This window comes from Centropristis striata, chromosome 5, assembly GCF_030273125.1.
Source record: "Centropristis striata isolate RG_2023a ecotype Rhode Island chromosome 5, C.striata_1.0, whole genome shotgun sequence".
Classification (NCBI taxonomy): Eukaryota; Metazoa; Chordata; class Actinopteri; order Perciformes; family Serranidae; genus Centropristis; species Centropristis striata.
In genome coordinates this window covers 8,087,490-8,107,106 of record NC_081521.1, presented here as the reverse complement: position 1 = coordinate 8,107,106, position 19,617 = coordinate 8,087,490, and the positions used below count along the sequence as shown (strand labels likewise).

General features: G+C 37.6%; 1 protein-coding gene across 5 annotated transcripts in view; it reads right to left on the bottom strand.

The window, feature by feature from the left end:
• The window catches only part of LOC131971672 (myelin transcription factor 1-like), a 43,602-nt gene that overhangs the window by 20,583 nt on the left and 3,402 nt on the right, over positions 1-19,617 (bottom strand). For 4 of the 5 annotated variants that reach the window (XM_059333208.1, XM_059333210.1, XM_059333213.1 and 1 more), the window contains exons 4-13: positions 18,804-18,849; positions 18,657-18,725; positions 14,487-14,746; positions 10,980-12,116; positions 9,271-9,390; positions 8,299-8,389; positions 7,580-7,693; positions 5,448-5,665; positions 2,173-2,375; positions 1,181-1,396 (exon numbers count right to left, since the gene is read on the bottom strand). In XM_059333208.1, coding sequence (XP_059189191.1) covers positions 1,181-1,396; positions 2,173-2,375; positions 5,448-5,665; positions 7,580-7,693; positions 8,299-8,389; positions 9,271-9,390; positions 10,980-12,116; positions 14,487-14,746; positions 18,657-18,725; positions 18,804-18,849 — 2,474 coding nt within the window. The remainder of the gene's footprint in view (positions 1-1,180; positions 1,397-2,172; positions 2,376-5,447; positions 5,666-7,579; positions 7,694-8,298; positions 8,390-9,270; positions 9,391-10,979; positions 12,117-14,486; positions 14,747-18,656; positions 18,726-18,803; positions 18,850-19,617) is intronic. The other variant, XM_059333212.1, reaches the window with a different exon arrangement.

The window sequence follows — 19,617 nt, the reverse complement described above, 5'->3', positions numbered from 1 at the left end:
CCCTGCTACCGCTCGCTGCTGTAACCACGGTGATCTGGCTACGAGCGAGGGGACAGCGGAGCCCCCAGAGACCCCCAGCAGCTCGTCTATTGACCATAAAATCAGTGGATGTGTGTGGCTGAATGACATGAGGGGGAATAAGGCGTGAACATAAATAATCTTGCAGAAACCGAGAACTGGAGAAGCAAAGCAGCAAGCAACACTCTCTCTCTCACACACACACACACACACACACACACACACACACACCAACACTGCCGGAGTCAGAACATGCTGCAGAAAAACGTTGCAGAAGCAGAATTGAGCATTTTAGTCGTCATACCGATATACGGTGAAAAACAGCAACACATTTGGTGTTTCTCAAACGGAAATGATGTACGTGTTAATTTACATAGAGAGCAGGGAAGTGGAATCAGATCACTAGTGGAGACCAGGCGGCAATCTCCGTGCCTGAGCATGGAGGCCACCAGGAAGTGCATTAAGCCTGAAATTCGCCGAAAATTCCAGTAGGGGGCGCTAAGTTTGGCTGCAAAAAAAATCTGCCCATTCATTTCAGTGCAAAATTTGAAAACTTCTCACTTGATTTATTACCTCAGAAAAAATTTTCAGGACAACACTATGGTCTCAATCACTAGTAAAAAATCATCTTCAAGACAATTTGATGTCAATAGTTCTAATAATGGCCCCATTTAGAAGAAAATAGAAGATAAAGAATCATATGATTTGGGGCGGGGCTACCTTTGATTGACAGGTCACTAACAAGGCGAACCATCACCAGGAGAGAAGCAGAACAATGCGTATCCACGGCAACGTGTCATTAAAGTTATATATAACGTTATATAGATAGAAAAGAGGACGTTTACCGATTTGGTCTCATAACTTTGACCCTTTCACTATATTTTCACTTAATGACAGTTTATTTGAACGTTTTGTTCAGTAAAATGTCTTGTTCAGTGTTTGGTTGGACTAACAGACACTCCAAGGAGTCGCTGCTCAGTTTTCTGAGGTCAGTAACAAAAATTTGTTTTTGTTTTTTTGCTAGCCAAAACTAACATCCCAGTTAATGCTCCGGTTAATGCTAACATGAATTAGCAGCAGCTTCTCTCAGTCGGGTTCACTCAGACCACATGTTGCTGCTAAATGGAAACAGGGTCTGTGATGTGATTTCTGCATCATGTACCTCTTCGTGGTCTTCCTCTTTGACTCCACTGGGTTTGGTGAAGTCCAGTGGCCCCTCCCACTCTGGCTGAGTGTGGCCCTGAGACAAGGTAGCTCCAATGAGTTGAGTGGACGAAGACGAGGAGGATGAAGGCTCTGGAGGCTGCATGCCCTCCCTCTTGGTCTTCTTCATGCTGAGGTCCAAGGTGCCGTTCTCATCCACTTCAATATCTGACTCCTACGGGGTTAACATACACAGTCAAAGGTTAGGCTGTCCAAAATTAGACCGGAGTTAAACCCCATATACTTGCGATAGATGCAAGCAAGCTCCTGCAACTCTACTACACACGTTTTGGACATGTCCAAAATTACACCACTTCTGGCGGTCAATTTTCAATACTCTCTCTAAAATATTAATGGAGCCGATAGATCCGTCCCCTCTTACTGCTCTATTTGGTATCACCCCACCCCACTGTGAATTTAAATAATTCTAGGTCTAATGTGGTGGCCTTTTGCACACTACTGGCCAGACGACTGATTGTGTTCAGATGGAAAGACCCTCTTCCTCCTTCATACTCCCATCGGATTAGAGATGCAACATCTGAAGCTAGAAACAATAAGATTCTCTCTCCAAGGGTCTGTTTTGAAATTCTATGCAACCTGGCAGCCTTTCTTGGATTTTGTGGACCAAATGGAAGCAGAAAATGCCACCCTGTAATACATGTTAACCTCTTACTTGTAGTCTCACATATGTTCTTTCTGTCTCCATTTTTTTTGTTTACGTGACTCACCCTATCAACAAGTACATTAAATGACTGTTGATTTAGCGGTACAGGTCTGGTGGATGGGAGGGTGTGGGTGGCAACTAGGGATTAGTTACTGTTTGTATTATTTTTGTATTTTGTATAATGTGAAAATATTAAATAAAAAGTCCTTGTTCAAAAAGATACACAGTCAGTGCCAGAATAAAGTGACCAAAATATCAGCGTGACGTGTCTGGAGGACAGCCGGTACCTTGCTGCAGGGCTCCCTGGGCTTGGTGCTGATAGTCTCGGGTCTCTCCCAGCAGCGAGTGGACAGGTTGAGGATGGCTGTTGCTGCCATGTGGGCTGCCTCTGCATCATGGCTGTAGTCATAACTGCTGGAGGATGAGGCGCCCTTAGAGAAGCCTCCTGACACACTGTGGCTGGGGGAGGAGGCCTTAGGGAATGATTTAGCTGTGTGGGAATGGAGCAGAATGAATTAGCTGAAACAAGAACAAGAGAGCAGACTAATGTGCAGCCAAACACTGTGTGTGTGTGTGTGTGTGTGTGTGCAACATTTTTAAATGTGGCTAACATAGCTGGTGTAACAGTAATACACAGCCATTGAGTGGTTGTTATGCATCGTAGCAAAGGAGTTTTTTGTGTTTGCACATTTGGAAAGTTATGTAGTAATGGCAGGTGAAGAAAAAGAATAACTAATAAGAACTATTAGTCTAGACGGAATTGTCCAAAAAGTGAAAGTGAGGAGCATTTATGGGTAGTCAGGAACTGGCCTACTTTACTTATTTCAAGAATAAAAATGGTTCCCAAGCAAAATTTTGAGTTTTTGACCTTCTCATTTGCATATCAAAATGGCGGCCGTTGGTCATTGGACCATTTCCCCTTAGTTTTTTTGTAAGTAGGCAATCAAAGATGAGGAAATTAAGTTTCTGGAGGGTCAAAGCAAGGATAAAGTGGAGGCTCAGTGCCTTTTTTTATGTTTGTATATATATATGTATGTATATATATATATATATATATATATATATATATACATATACATATACATATATATATATATATGCAAAATACCAACTTTTAAGGTGAAATCAATCATTATTTGTGTCATTTTTTTAAGGCAGACATAAATATTCAATCAATATCACTTTTAAATGTTCCAGTTGGTATTTTGCATACATATATATATGTATATATATATATATACACATATACATATAAAAGACACTGAGCCTCCACTATATCCTTGCTCTGACCCTAGACTATAGATCCAGAAACGTAATTTCCTCATCTTTGATTGCCTACTTACAAAAAAACTAAGGGGAAATGGTCCAACGACTGTAAGATGGGCAATTTCGCCATTTGATACAATTTAGAAGGTCAAAAACTCAAAATTTCGCTTGGGAACCATTTTTTTTTGACTCAGCACCCTTGAGATATGTAAGGTAGGCCGGTTGCTGACTTGAACCCATAAATGCTCCTCACTTCTTATAGGAGGCCTTTTTTCTGAAATCCGTCTAGACTATGATGTGTGCACAAATTCACCAGTTAATAAACCATGCACAATAATTACTAATTCATGCTATGCTCTCACTTTACAATCATTTGTGCATACCAATTATTAAAAACACAGTTTTTAAACGATTGTTGACCCTCTAAAATACATTTGACGTACAATGTTGTAGTGGGAAAATTTCTCAATATCACACATACTCATTATCAAACATCTCAATATTGTCTTACAAAATTAAAACTAACCTGCAAAAGTGGATCATTCAAATTAATTTCATGAACACCAAATCAACTCTATCTTAGTTTTATTGTCCCTTTTTATGGTGCCTATTTATGAATGCCTATTTTTATCTTGGACTGTGGACTGAAATTACAGATTTATTAATAAAAATGAGTCCAGGACAAAAAATGAAGAAGAAGGTGGACAGAGATCAGGAACATGTTACCTGAAGAACAAAGCTGTTCTTCTTCTTTCTTAAACATCAAATATTGTTTAAATATATGTCCCTAAATATATGTCCCGGTAATTTGTGTGCACAAATTATTAATTTGAGATCTTGAATTAAGCAGTTTGAGACAATGAATACTAAATTAAATATAAGTGTATCAGATTTTTTTTTTACTGCCAAATATCAATGAGCTCTAATATGGATGTACTGTAACATCATCTGCATTTGGTCGGATATGAAAAATAAAAATAACTAAATTGCAGGTAATACGCATCACAGAAAGCACCCTGCTTCCAGAGGTTCTGGTTAAACATTTTGAGCAATTCAATTTTTTTTTTTAAAGGTACACTTAATTTAGCATTTTAACACATGGCATGTCCAAATCAAGTACACAGCAAAATCTGGAGTGCTAATTCAACTCACAGTGTTAAATTTAACACTTTTTCTGAGTTTATATAGTTCTCACAGAGTCTGAGTTAAAATTACACTTTGAAAAGTGTAAATATTTTAACTCTTTAATAGTGTTAAATATTTGACACCCTTGGTGTTGATTATGACACCACATAAGTGCACTTTAACTCCAAATCATGTGTTAGAGTGTTAATTTTTAACATACATCGTGTTATTTTATGACACATTAAAGTATATTTTTAACCCTAAAATCGTGTTATTCCCTTTCACTGTGAGTGTTAATTTTTAACATACATTGTGTTACTTTGACACATTAAAGTGTACACTGCAAAAAAAGAAAATTTGGGTGAACTCAAAATTTCAAGGCAACAAACTTCGATAAAATTTTAAGTTGGACAATTAAACTAAATATTTTAAGTTTTGTTTTTGCTCAACTCTATGTCAGCTAATGTTGCGACCACAATTTTGAGTTAGCATTGATACGCTAATGGCTACTCTTGTAGCTGTAACAAGCAGCGCCGCTAGCATCCGTTAGCCGCTGGCGTCAGTTAGCCGCTAGCATCAGTTAGCCGCTAGCTTTCGCTAATGACCGAATTTCACAACAAAGAAATAAGAGTTAGCAGAACTATTGTCCCTTGTTGTGAACCCCAACTTAAAGATATAAGTAACAACAACTCACCAACTTGTTTTTGAGCAGACAACTGGCTTCCTTTGTTGTGCTAACTTACATTATTGCCCTAAATGTCAATAATTTATATTTCCAAGTTTTACCGAATTAAATCACTGTTTTAGGCCAAAAAATACAAGTTGGCTTTTTTGCAGTGTATTTTTAACCCTAAAATCATGTTCTTTACTTTCACTAATGTGATAATTAACATTCATTGTCTTGTTTTATGGTACATTAAAAGTGCGTTCTGTCTTTAGCCGGACATACAAGTCACAAAATCTGAAAATCAACTCCAACTGAAGTGAATCTAACTCAGGTGTTAACATGTAACTCGCTTGATTGACAACTGGCAGACCTTTTGGATCATAACAAGTGTTAAAAAAAACTCCAAAATAAACACCCACTAACTCAAAATTATTAACACTGAAAAAAAACAACACTACAGATTTAGCTGTGTACAGAAGTGGAGGTGAGGTGTGTGGGTCTTACTTTTGAAGGCTTTGGGTGATGTTTCAGTGCTGCTGGGTGACTTTGGAATGAGCATACGCTTTCCAAACACCTGGACATCAAAGCTTGCATAGTCAAAAGACACCTTGGAGTATTTCTCCAGCTCCTTGGCCAGGTTAGCTCGAGGCGTGGTGGTCACTGTGTTGGGCCGGTAGCTGCCATACTGAGGGATCTCCAGCTGCTTTACAAAACACATGGGCCTGCAGGAAAAGTCCTGAGTTAGTCATTGTCCCTTCAGTCACGTGGACATACCTGTTTGTATCCAGTGGTGGAATGTAACTGAGTACATTTACTCAAGTACTATACTTAAAGACAAATTTGAGGTACTTTTCTTTACTTGAGTATTTCCACATTTGCAACTTTATACTTCTACTCCACTACATTTTAAAAGCAAATATTGTACTTTTTACTCCACTATATTTAGCTGACAGTTTTACTTACTTTTCAGGTCGAGATTTAACATATAAACATTATCAATTTAAAGTGATTACACATGTTTATAAATTAAACCACATATTTGTATATTAAATAGTTAAAATGAGCCCTACATTGACAGCAGTAAAACGCTGCTTACATAAATGCATCAATAATAATATATTTAGAATATATAAAACAATCTGAGTGGGTCCATTCAGTATAACGAGTATTTTTACTTTTCATACTTTAAGTACATTTTGATGCTGACAATTTTGTACTTTTACTCCAGTAAGTTTTGAATGTAGGAATTTTACTTGTAGTGGAGTAATTTCACAGTGTGGTACTAGTAATTTTACTTAAGAAAAGGATCTGAATACTTTTTCCACCTCCGTTTGTATCTATGCATTCAAATACACAAGAATGGATTGCGGCCATTGATAGCACCATGAATTGCGCATCACTTCTAACCAAAATCTGCCCTGTCATAATAAGGTCCGAGCGCAATTTGTCTCCTCTTTACACATACAGTCATGGAAAAAACATTTAGACCACCCTTTTTCTTCAATTTCTTGTTCATTTTATTGCCTTGTACAACTAAAGGTACATTTGTTTGGACAAATTTAATGATAACAACAAAAATAGCTGATAAGAGTTTAATTCAAGAGCTGGTATCTAGACATTTTCCATGGTTTTCTTGATAATAACCATAATAACATTTTCTATGGTTTTCTTGATAATGATTTTGGTTGTTTTCAAGAAAACCATGGAAATATACTACTATTATTATTAGACCGGCCTTACCGGCCTTATTTATTATTATTATTATTACTATTATTATATATTATATATCCTATTATTTTACTTATAATTACTTTATTTATATTTTTCCTTTTATTTTTATATTGTTTATTATCTATTATTACATATTATATTATATATAATATTATATTACTGTACTATTCTTATTATTATATACCGTCTAGTCACTATAGCATTGTTGCCATCATATCACCAGTTTAATTACCATCATACCAACTGATGTCCTTTTTAACTTCTTAAGTCCTTGTTGTATTCTGTGTTTTTTTTCTATTGTTGTTTTTATTTATGCTACCTCAGTATTTTATTCTATTGTATTTTATTGTACTTGAATACCGGACTGCTGTGACAACCGAATTTCCGTTCGGGGATGAATAAAATCATCTATCTATCTATCTATCTGTCTGTCTGTCTGTCTGTCTGTCTGTCTGTCTGTCTGTCTGTCTGTCTATCTATCTATCTATCTATCTATCTATCTATCTATCTATCTATCTATCCATCCATCCATCCATCCATCCATCCATCCATCCATCCATCCATCCATCCATCCATCCATCCATCCATCCATCCATCTATCTATCTATCTATCTATCTATCTATCTATCTATCTATCTATCTATCTATCTATCTATCTATCCATCCATCCATCCATCTATCTATCTATCTTTCCATCTATCTATCTATCTATCTATCTATCTATCTATCTATCTATCTATCTATCTATCTATCCATCCATCCATCCATCTATCTATCTATCTTTCCATCTATCTATCTATCTATCTATCTATTAGCTCATTTCAATATGTACAAATAGAACTGGGCACAAAAGCCCTGTAATCTTTTTGTGAATTGGCCCCTGAACTGGACAGGAAATCACTTACCTGAGCACTCTGTCAGAGTTGGAAGCGGGCTCAGTGGGTGAAGCCTGGAGATGAACCTGCTTGTCCTGGGTCTTGTTCAGCTTGGTTGCTGCTGCGATGGGGCAGCCGGACAGACTGACAGGGGAGATGAATCCAAATGCAAGCTCTCATGAATAGGTAGACATTTAATACGCAGATTGAAGTTTGAATTATTGATAAGCCCTTTGAAGACAGTGTGTTAGTAGCATTAGATGGGATATTATATCAAAATATCAGTATATTGTGGAAATTTATTTCCAGGATTGAACTCCAAAGGCCTGAAAAACATGTTTATCCCAGTATTGAATAGATATTGAAAACTGAAACAAACCTTAGACTAAACAGGAAGATGTATAGATTTCTGATATCTGAACTATGAAAATGTTGGATGGATGGATGGATGGATAGATAGATAGATAGATAGATAGATAGATAGACAGACAGACAGACAGACAGACAGACAGACAGACAGACAGACAGACAGACAGACAGACAGATAGATAGATAGATAGATAGATAGATAGATAGATAGATAGATAGATAGATAGATAGATAGATAGATAGATAGATACTTTATTTATCCCATGGGAAATTCGCTGGCTACATTTGTTGTGGTAATCACGTTGATGTGTATGTGTTGGACTGTGTGTTTCTGTATGTATGTGTGTGTGTGTGTGTGTGTGTCTCGGTGGTTTATTAACCTGCGGTGTGTGTTGCGGTTACTGTTGACGTGGCCTTGGCCCGTGCAGCCAGGAGTCGGACACTTCAAGACGTTCTCATGCATGGCCAGGACTAAAGACACACAGCACACATTATTAGCAGTATTAGAAAAATAAAAGTATTTGTGCAACACACACAGTAGTTGGAAAAACAGCAGTGGTAATACGGTTAGTAGTATTAGTATATTATTATTGTCTTTAGTAGAAGGAAGTAGCAGTACTAATACTATTAATACCAATGTTGGTAGTGATGATAACTACAAAAGTAACAAAAGTCATTGTCACAGCTGGTGTGACATCAGAAGACTCTAAATCAGGGGTGTCAAACTCTGGCCCGCGGGCCAAATTTGGCCCTCAGTGTAATTTTATTTGGCCCGCGAGGCAATACCAAATTATTATCTTATTATTGTACTATAAAAGCTGACCCACCGGTATTACATGGCGCATTCACACCTAATACTACAAATCCCACAATGCCCTGCTGTTGTTTTGGCGTGTCAATCAGGACAGGACCCAGAAACGCTCCTCTGTGACAGTCGTCATAGCAACCTCAAGCTAGAGCTGTCTCCGAGCTACCCCTTCCCAAAAATGGCGAAAAGAAAGGCAGAATTTATTAACCTGTTGAAAAAGTTTATTTTGATATTTAAATCAGAAGGATGGAAATAGAAAAGAGGCATACGATTTTTATTTAATTGTTATTTAATAAATTAATGACATTGATGTGTTTTTTATTTGAAATTTGATTTGCATGTCTGCACTATTTAGTTATATATTGTATGTTTATAAGCGTTGCTGGTTCCATATTTAATGTTAAAGCAAAACATGTTTGGTATATATTAAAAGGTTTATTTGTTCAATGTTGGCCCGCGATTTTATTCAAGTTTTAAATTTTGGCCCATTGTGTATTTGAGTTTGACACCCCTGCTCTAAAGGTTTCAGGTCATGTGGACTCACTCTCTGGAGGGATCCGGTCTTTGTGAGGACATCCTGATAGGCTGCGATGGTGGGGGTACAACCCAGTCACATGACCGGTCCCGTCACACCCCGGGGTCGGACATTTCACCTCTTTCTTCTCTGAACAGACGAGAACAGAGCAGATTTAGATGGCAGTAATTGTGAATTAAAGCATATAAGTAAGTAGAATAAGACACTAGCACTCCCATGCCCAGAATCACCAACATTGGTATTTATACCTATTTTAATACATGATAGTGATAATACTGATTGGGGTATATTTTTACTGTTAATGCATTTATCACATGCAGGTTAAAATACAATAATATCATAATAATTAAATAGTAAATACATATATATTGCATGAACATCACTGCACATAGCAGCAGCACAGAGTGTTTATGTGTCCAGATGATCTAATGCTATCCATCAACACTTGAAATAAGACCTATTGGTGGTCCAGCCCTTATTATACTGGTAGTACAATTTTACAGTATTAGACTATATCCAGTTCATAGACTATATCAGTTATCCAGTTCAAAAATATTAGACCATTGTTTTTTAATGCCTGGTACAACTACAGGTGCATTTATTTGGACAAATATGATGATAACAACAAAAGTATCTGAATAGAGTTTAATTTAAGAGCTGATATCTAGACATTTAACATGGTTTTCTGGATACTAACCAAAATCATTGATTTTTTCCATGACTGTACACAAGGACAGCAGCCCTAGATATGACGCTCAGATATTTTTATGCCTCACATTAACAGCACATTTATGGACTCTAAAATCATTATGGTCATGTACATTTTTATAAAACAGCATCACAAGTCCGTGATGTTTTCAAAACAAGACTTGTGAATAATCCATGTAACAATACAAAAAAACTTTTACCTAAAAGCTTCAAGCTACACTGACTCCAAATAGCAAGAATGGTGCCTTTTTTTATTCTAACTCTGTGCCCTGAACCTCTGATTTTGCACATTCTTTATCTATAAAAGAAAGAAGCGTCTTTGTGTGTGTGTGTGTGTGTGTGTGTGTGTGTGTTCTTGTACCTCCTACATAGTGAGGACCAGAACCTGTTTTTAACCAACAGAGTGAGAGTTCAGAATTTGTTTAAGGGTTAAAGGTTACAACTAGGTTTATCTTAGGGTTAGCGTGTGTGTGTGTGTGTGTGTGTGTGTGTGTGTGTGTGTGTCTAGGGCATATCTCGCTGACCGTAGATTTGGTATGTGGCTTGGATGGTGTGCGTACCTTATGAAAAGTGTTTTATTTTTTTTAAGTGTTGCAGACGTTGTAGTGGTCTGCATCCACTACACATCCATCTGTTAGTGCTGCATGTAAACTTCTCCCCTCCTATATCTGTGTCTGTATATATGTCTAACCATGTTGAATGATTAAGTTTCTTTTTCTTAAAATAACTATTTCTGTGTCTCTTTATATCTCAATGTACATCCATGTATTACCCAATATACACTTTGTATATTAACACTACTCAAGAGTATTGCACCTCATTGTACATCACACTTTCACACACAACCTCATTGGCCATAATTGAATAATCTACTTAATCTCCCACTATATGAATACAGACTTCCTACAGGCTCTGCACTAGTGTAACAAAGGCTGGTCTAACATTGTTTCCATGTGGTTTCCTGTATGTTTGTCCTGTTGTCCTGCCTGGTGTTATAACAGTGAGCGTACCTTTGCTGTAGTGAGCGGAGCGGCGGGCCACGGCAGCAGGCTCCAGGCTCTTGGAGGAGGAGCCGTACGGTTGGTAGTCCGGGGAGCGCCGCGCCTCCTGGCCCCCCTTCACCTCCTCCGCCTTCAGGGCGATGGCCTGCTCCAGCAGCCCCAGGTTCCCCCGAGTCATATCCCAGTTCTCTGAGTCATCCGTGATTCCTGAGCCCTCCGAGACACGATCCTGCTCCTCTTCTTCCTCCTCCTCTTCTTCTTCTTCCTCCTCCTCCTCCTCCTCTTCTTCCTCTTCCTCATCATCCTCATCCTCCTCCTCCTCAGAGCGGACTTCTATCACCACTGTAGTCGGAGAAGCTTTGCTGGAGTCTCGGTCCTCCTCTTCCTCCTCCAGCACCTCGCCCACTTCCTTCCCTCGCCTCTCATCCTCCTCATCCTCTCTCTCATCTTCATCCTCCTCCTCTTCCTCAGTCATAGGGGTGCAGACTTTTTCTTCCCTGAGTGACATCTCAGCCTCAGATCCCTGAGTGCCGGGACTCAAAGTGTAAGGAGCATCTTCCTCTTGGTGGACCTCATGCTGTTCTACCTCCTCTTCCTCCTCCTCTTCCTCCTCCTCCTCCTCCTCCTCCTCTTCCTCCTCCTCTTCCAGCTCCTCCCTCTTACTCTGCTCCTCTGTTAGTTCTTTGGCCTGATGGTTGTAATCTCCACTGGAGTACTGGTGATCAGAGTTTCCCTGGCTTATCATGTGTTGTTCTTCCGGCTTCTCTTTTAGAATATTTTCTTGCTGCTCTTTCTCTTCCTTTTCTTCTTCCTCTTCTTCTTCTTCTTCTGCTTCCTCTTCTTCCTCTTCTTTTGTCTCTTTGTGCTCGGTGAGTTCTTCTTCAGGTTGCTCTGACGACTGCTCCTTCGTCATCAGCTGACCTTCCTCATCCTCCTTCGTCATCAGCTGACCTTCCTCATCCTCCTTCGTCTCTGTCTCCACCAGCTGAACATCATCAGTCTCTGTTACCGGCTTCACCTCCTCACTAGTTTTGTCCCTTTCACTTTCATTCTCAGTCTCTGAGGTGAAGCTTTCACTGTCGCCAACATCAACCAGAGGACACGCTGCTGTTTCTGTGTCCTCCGTTGTCACCAGTGAGCAGTGTGCTGTGGATTCAAAGTATAGATGAAGGTCATTTTTGTCATCTCTACATAGTAACTTACAACTTGAGAGGTGTATTCTGCCCTACAAAGCCTAACTTCACTAACTACATTTTAGTTATCACTAAAAATGAACTCCTTGATGTCTGTTTTATCTTGCAACAAAGTTTTAGATTTCAATTTTTGCTTTATTTCAGAGAAATAATGATATAAAAATTGCAGTAAGTATTTCTTCATTGTGTTAAATAGTGAAGACAAGAATAGAAATTATTATTATATTATAATTATTTTTAAGTTAATTTGATAGGGAAATTATTATCTAGATAGTTATGAAGTAATAAAGTCAAAATGTAACATTACTTTATAATATTAAGTCTAAAATAAACACATTTTGAATAGAGTTGTTAAACACTTTTAAATACACTTACTTAACACAATCAATTTGAAAATGTTCATTCACTGAAAACAAAATATAAAAGCACTCTGGTTTACTATTAGAACCTTTTACAGCAATGCAAAACCGCGCAGTGCACTAGTGCACGTTTTTGAGGTGAAAGGTTAAAGAAATCGTCATGAATTTTGAGCATAAAAATTACATCATCAATAAATGTAGAAATAAGTGTCATATCACTTACCTACCTATACCCCATTTGGCTGGCCAGTTAAAAAACGTTAAAAATCTTTAAAGCTGTTTTTCTCAGTTTAACCCCCTTTGCATAGTTTTTGTAGCAGCCAACTCCAATCTGCTGCTACTCTCACATACCATACTGTTCTCCCAACATCCCAACAAGCCTTTTCATCATGTCACTCCTTCACTCACTCTTTTGCTTGTATGCTAAGGTAGCTTTTCTTTTGGCTTTACCTATGCTAAACTAAGCTTCTGTTCAAATACCTATTTTTTTGGCCATGCTAGCAGAGTCCAGCACCACTTCGGTTGTTCAAAATATTTAATAAATACCTTTAAATACATGCAAAACTAATGACATTCCCATCAGCCTCAGCTGTGCTGTTTAGTGCTAATTTACTCATGTTAGCACGCTTAACTATAAATGTGGCCAAGGGTTAACATTCCCCACAAAACATCAGCATGTAAAAGTGTCATTCTTAGCGTGTTAGCATGTTGATGTTAACATTTAGCTTAAAGAACAATTAGCTTCACAGAGCTGCAAGCGTAACTGTAGACCATTAGTAGAACCATTCATTCTGTTTTCAGACCATCTTGGAGTCTTGTTTGTTAGAGCAGTAGTTCTCAACCTTTTTGAGTCGCGACCCCCAATTTAACATGCATGTTGTCCACGACCCCCACTCACTGAACACAATCTCACACGCACAGTTCAGATCACCCAAAAAAGAAACAAAATGACCAAAAAAGGAAACAAAATTACCAAAAAAACACAAAATTACCAAAAAAGACACAAAATGACCCAAAAAAGAAACAAAATGACCAAAAAAAGACACAAAATCACTTAAAAAACACAAAATTACCAAAAAAAGGAAACAAAATTACCAAAAAAGATACAAATTGACCACAAAATGATTAAAAAAAGACACAAAATTACCAAAAAAAGGAAACAAAATGACCAAAAAGACGAAAACACATTAACACATGAACACTTTAACACAGTGGAGACAGAGCTGACTTCCAAAATGATTTGGCGACCCCCAGAAATCATCTTGTGACCCCAATTGGGGTCCCGACCCCAAGGTTGAGAATAGCTGTGTTAGTGTACAACAACAGTTTAGTTGTCACTATTTATTAAGATAACCTAAGACGATGTCCATAAAGGGACACTGGGCACTATTGGGCTAGGAAACACCAACATTATTCTGTTGCACACATGTTTTTCATTGAGTGTGCTTGAAAAAGCACAATATATCCTATTCACCGGGCTTATTCCTAATTTTATTATTTTTCCGTTTCCTCCGGGGTTTTTTTTGTTATTAGAGTTTTGGTCGCACATACACAAAAAAGGTATCAAATCAACCGGCTCGCCCATGACAAGTGTGCTATGACTTTTCTAAGTTTTCAGCAAACAGTGGATGACATCATCGCTAGAGTGCAGAGGGAAAGAAAAATTTGTCAAAAAATAAATTTGGAAAGGCTGCAGATACCACTCTACAGAAATAATTTATAAATAGAAACGTAGGAAAATTCATCTTCTCACTCACATTCATCTGCTAGAGCTGTCAGAGTTATAGTTTGGGTGTAAACAGTTCAAATTGTAACTAATTGTTTCTTTAATGCTTTTTTAAAAATCGTGTTAATTCTTAAGGCACCTACCAGTAATTCAAACAGGAAGCAATGTCAAAAGTTTAGATTGGCCCTGCCTACTAACTTTAATGTTTCATGGTAACTTCTGGTTTGGTTTCACTCACTTTTTGTTGACTCTGGCCTGGTTTTTGTTGTGTTTTTCTTCTTCTCTTTGAGTTCTTCTTCCTCGTCTCCCTCCTCCTCCTGTTTCTCTGCCTCCTTCTCGTCTGTTGCATCACTGTCTGCGGTGAGGCCTTCCTCTGATGCCTGGATGGAGGGCTGGTTCCTCCTCTTGGGAGCAGACTGGTTCTCCTCAGTGTCAGCGTCAGTGTCGGCGTCGGCCTCCTCCAGCTTCCTTTTCTTCACTATGGGGCATCCCAGTATGCTGAGGAGAGCAGGACGACAACATGTTCATCTAATGTGCTCACATTAAACAACAGAATCAACAGCTTGTTGTCCATCTTCTAACTCAGGGGGTCAAACTGATCCATGAAAGGTCATATCAGAGGTGCTCCTGCAGCCACATGGCCCTGTTCTAAATCAGAACATTTTGTGCAATATATACAATCAATCTGCATCACCACTGGCCCCTGGTGGGCGTGGGTTATGGCTTCATCACCATCACAGAGACCAGGGCTGTTGGCATGACTACAGAGCTAATTATGATAGACTACTACTACTTTTAGTCAGGCGGCTTAGCTAAATAAAGGGGACACGTCGGACAAAAGCACCACATTTTTTCCACATGCTTTCTATCACCATAGGTTTAAATTTTTGGTAGGAGCCACCTCATCAAGATTACAAATTGGAGATGGCAGCCATATAAAATCTATGAGAACCAGTATATCTTCCAAGCCACTTAGAAGGTCAATCTGGGTGTCAAAATCTACATTTTCTGGGTCCAGGAATCATTTAAAGCTATTGAGAATATCACTAGATGATTATTTGATCAAATAGATATGTTAGTTTTCACCCAGACTGGTAGGTCTTCAAGTGCTGCAGCAGGGAATCCTGAGTCAAAAATGTTTGGAATCTATGTTCATGGGAGAGTGAGGATTAGCTGCTATGTACACTGCTCAAACAAATCAAGGTAAAGCTTTCATCTCATGTCAGATCTTGGATATACATTTTTCCCAACAGAAAATGTAGATTTTGACACCAAGATTGACCTTCTAAGTGGCTTGGAAGATATATTGGTTCTCATAGACTTTATATGGCTGCCATCTCCGATCCACAATCTTGATGAAGTGGCTCCCACCAAAAATGGAAACCTATGGTGATAGAGAGCATGTCGAAAAAATGTGGTGCTTTTGTCCGACGTGTCCCCTTTCTTCTTAAATCTGATCCTAAGCCGCCTGACTATATGGTCCTCAACAGGGATCGTGCTTGGGTCCAGACTGTTATTATATCATCAGTAATATTCTGATTTCTTATCATCATTGTTACTGCTCCAGACGCTTCTGTTGTCATTAATATTCACTGCAACTATGACTATTACCACTAGTCCTGTTCCTTCTATAATCAGTATTACTGTTACTACTACTGTTATTTGGTTCATTAGCCACAGACTGGACTGTAGGGTTGGTGCTATTATTGTTGTCATTGTTCATCTTGTTGGGAGACTCTATCTACTCTATTCTATCTACTCTATTCTACTCTGTTGATCTGTTCTGTCCATCCTGGGAGGAGGATCCCTCCCATCCCCTGTTGCTCTCGCTGAGGTTTCTATTTTTTCCCTGTTAAAATGTTTTTTTAGAGGACTTCTTGTTTGCTGTGAGGCTGAAAGGACAGAGGGAGTCATACCCTGTACAGTCTGTAAAGCCCTTTGAGGCAAATTTCTGATTTGTGATTCTGGGCTATATATATAAAATTTAATTTACTTGTCTTGACTTGTTTTTGAATTTGTTTCTGTATTTGAATGCTGATTCTGTCTGCTCTTTATAGCATGAAGCTATTGGTGTGTGACTTATAAAAAGGCTAACTGGCTGTGGTGCATAAAGTTTGATCATATACAAACAGGTATATCCCCCCCAGATTCATAGTGAATACAATACAAATACAATGCCTCTGTTGAATACAACCTGAATACTGCGTGCTAATGTTTCAATTAATTACAGAAGATAAACATTTAATAAGATGTTTTTCTTTCTCACTCACTTTCGACCCCCAATTTAACATGCATGTTGTCCGCGACCCCCTCTCACTGAACAGAATCTCACACGCACAGCTCAGATCACCCAAAAAAAGAAACAAAATGACCAAAAAACGGAACCAAAATTACTAAAAAGACACAAATTGACCACAAAATGATCAAAAAAGACATAAAATAACCAAAAAAGCCAGAAAATGACCAGAAAAGACACAAAATGACCAAAAAAGACACAGAATGACTAAAAAAAGTCACAAAATGACCAAAAAAAGGAAACAAAATAACCAAAAAATACACAAATTGACCACAAAATGACCAAAAAAGACACAAAATGACCAAAAAAGACACAAAATGACAAAAAAAACACACACAAAATGACCAAAAAAATACATGAAATGACCAAAAAGATTAAACACATTAACACATGAACACTTTAACACAGTGGACACAGAGCTGACTTCCAAAATGATTTGGCGACCCCCAGAAATCATCTCGTGACCCCAATTGGGGTACCGACCCCAAGGTTAAGAATAGCTGTGTTAGTGTACAACAACAGTTTAGAAGCCATATGTTTCATTTAAACTGATTAGTGTTGTGATTGGATGTTACCATTACAGAATTACACAGATTAAAAATACCTTTATTATTATTGTATTATTGTATATTGTATATTGTATATTTGCAGTGGAGCGCACATAGAGTCTGGCGTTTGTGTGGTACAGCTAATGGTGCGTTCAAGGTCTACACGAATGTCAGACTTTTTGATGTTGTTCCAAACTACAAGTTCCAACTTTCAAGTTCTGACTTTCAGTGTTACTATATCACACCATGAGGCATTACAGTAAGAACGTGTTAGACCCGCCTTCAAAATAAAGCAAGCACATGTAGCTTTCAAAATAATAGCACATGGATGTGTTAGCAGAGTCCACCACAGAATTTGCAAGAAGACTGTCAAAATATGACGCCTTAAGAAGAAGAAAATTATTCTTAAAGTCTGGAACAAAGAACCTGGATGTTTTGAAAATGAATAAATAAAGTATTTAAAAAATATATATATCTATGACGCCTTAAATAAAACAGAACACTTAGTCTCCTTTACAATAATTCATAAAAATATGCAATGATTAAGATGGAATAGTGGCATTAGAATGTGGGAGAAGCACCAAATTTAGACTTTTAGGGCAAACTTTTCTGGCAAAAAAATCCTGTGGGAAACACTGGTTCTAAAGGCCAGCTTTTGTAACGGCAAAACTACCTTATAGTCTAGACGGAATTGTCCAAAAAGTGAAAGTGAGGAGCATTTATGGGTACAAGTCAGGAACCGGCCTACTTTACTTGGTAGGGTGCTGAATCCAAAAAAAAATGGTTCCCAAGCGAAATTTTGAGTTTTTGACCTTCTAATTTGTGTATCAAATGGCCACCAAATTGCCCATCCTGCACAGTGATTGGACCATTTCCCCTTAGTTTTTTTGTAAGTAGGCAATCAAGATGAGGAAATTAAGTTTCTGGATCTATAGTCTAGGGTCAGAGCAAGGATATAGTGGAGGCTCAGTGTCTTTTTTATGCATGTATATGTATGCAAAATACCAACTGGAACATTTAAAAGTGATATTGATTGAATATTTCTGTTGGCCTTAAAAAAATGACATAAATAATGCTTAATTTCACCTTAAAAGTTGGTATTTTGCATATATATATATATATATATATAAGGCACTGATCCTCCACTATATTCTTGCTCTGACCCTAGACTATAGATCCAGAAACTTCATTTCCTCATCTTTGATTGCCTACTTACAAAAAAACTAAGGGGAAATGGTCCAACGACCAACGGCCGCCATATTGATATGCAAATGAGAAGGTCAAAAACTCAAAATTTCGCTTGGGAACCATTTTTTTTGGATTCAGCACCCTTGAAATAAGTAAAGTAGGCCAGTTCCTAACTTGTACTCATAAATGCTCCTCACTTTCACTTTTTGGACAATTCCGTCTAGACTAAAAGCCCCGCCCCCTCACATTTGGTATCATTGAAAAGCCCTAAATGTCCTCTGTAGATAGCAAAAGGTCCTCCACAGAGGACAAATTTAAACTACTGGTAGTCAGGAGGATATGGCCTGATATTCAGCGTGAATCCTCTGAGTCCTACCTTCTATGTCGAGAGTATCTTCCACTGACATGGCCTTTGCCATCACACCCCGGGGTGGGACAGCTGCTGCTGACAAGCAGAAAGATCAATGATCAATACACACTTCATACATCATGATCGTCTTTTTAAAAAAATCAAATCACCTACCTTAACTCTGGCTTTATCTCTTGTCCCCCCACAAGTTCTGACAACACTGAGAGCAAAAAAGAGCAAAGTCATATGTGAGCACAGAAAGTACAATTTATTATTTTTATTCTGTTTATTTTTTTATACTGTTATATTGTAATAATTGCTTTTATCACATTGTCTTGTTTTTACCATGTCGTGATGTTTTTACCATGTTGTCTTGTTTTTAAAGATGTTTATGATTTTAGACTTTGTAAGGTGACCTTGGGTGACATGAAAGGCGCCTATAAATTAAATGTATTATTATTATTATTATTATTATTATTAATAATATGATTCTTAATATATTATTATACTTATACTTATCATCATACTACATAGCATACGTTATAGTTTTACATATCTACTGTATAACAAACCTTATATATGAATATCTTCTGTATATTTTTCTGTATTTTATATCTGTTTTATACCCTTTCTACAGTCCTGTGTATATCCTTTGCTATTTGATATATTTTTTCATTTATTGTTCATATTATAACAAACAACATATTTAGTGTGCAATATATTTGAAATACAAAATATTCTCAGGAAGAAAAAAAACTATGTGCAATAGTAATAACAAACAATGGCATTTTATGTATATCATGTGCATTTAATGTAATTTATGTATGTATATGTCTTATATATTTTTTGTTTTTTAATATCGTTGAAACTGCCTGTGTTTCTTTAGCTGCTGACTACATTTACACTAATCTTATCTAAAAAGGCTCTGATGTGTTTTTTTTACTCACAGCACATTTGCACAATGTAAAATGCATCCTTGTACAGTATA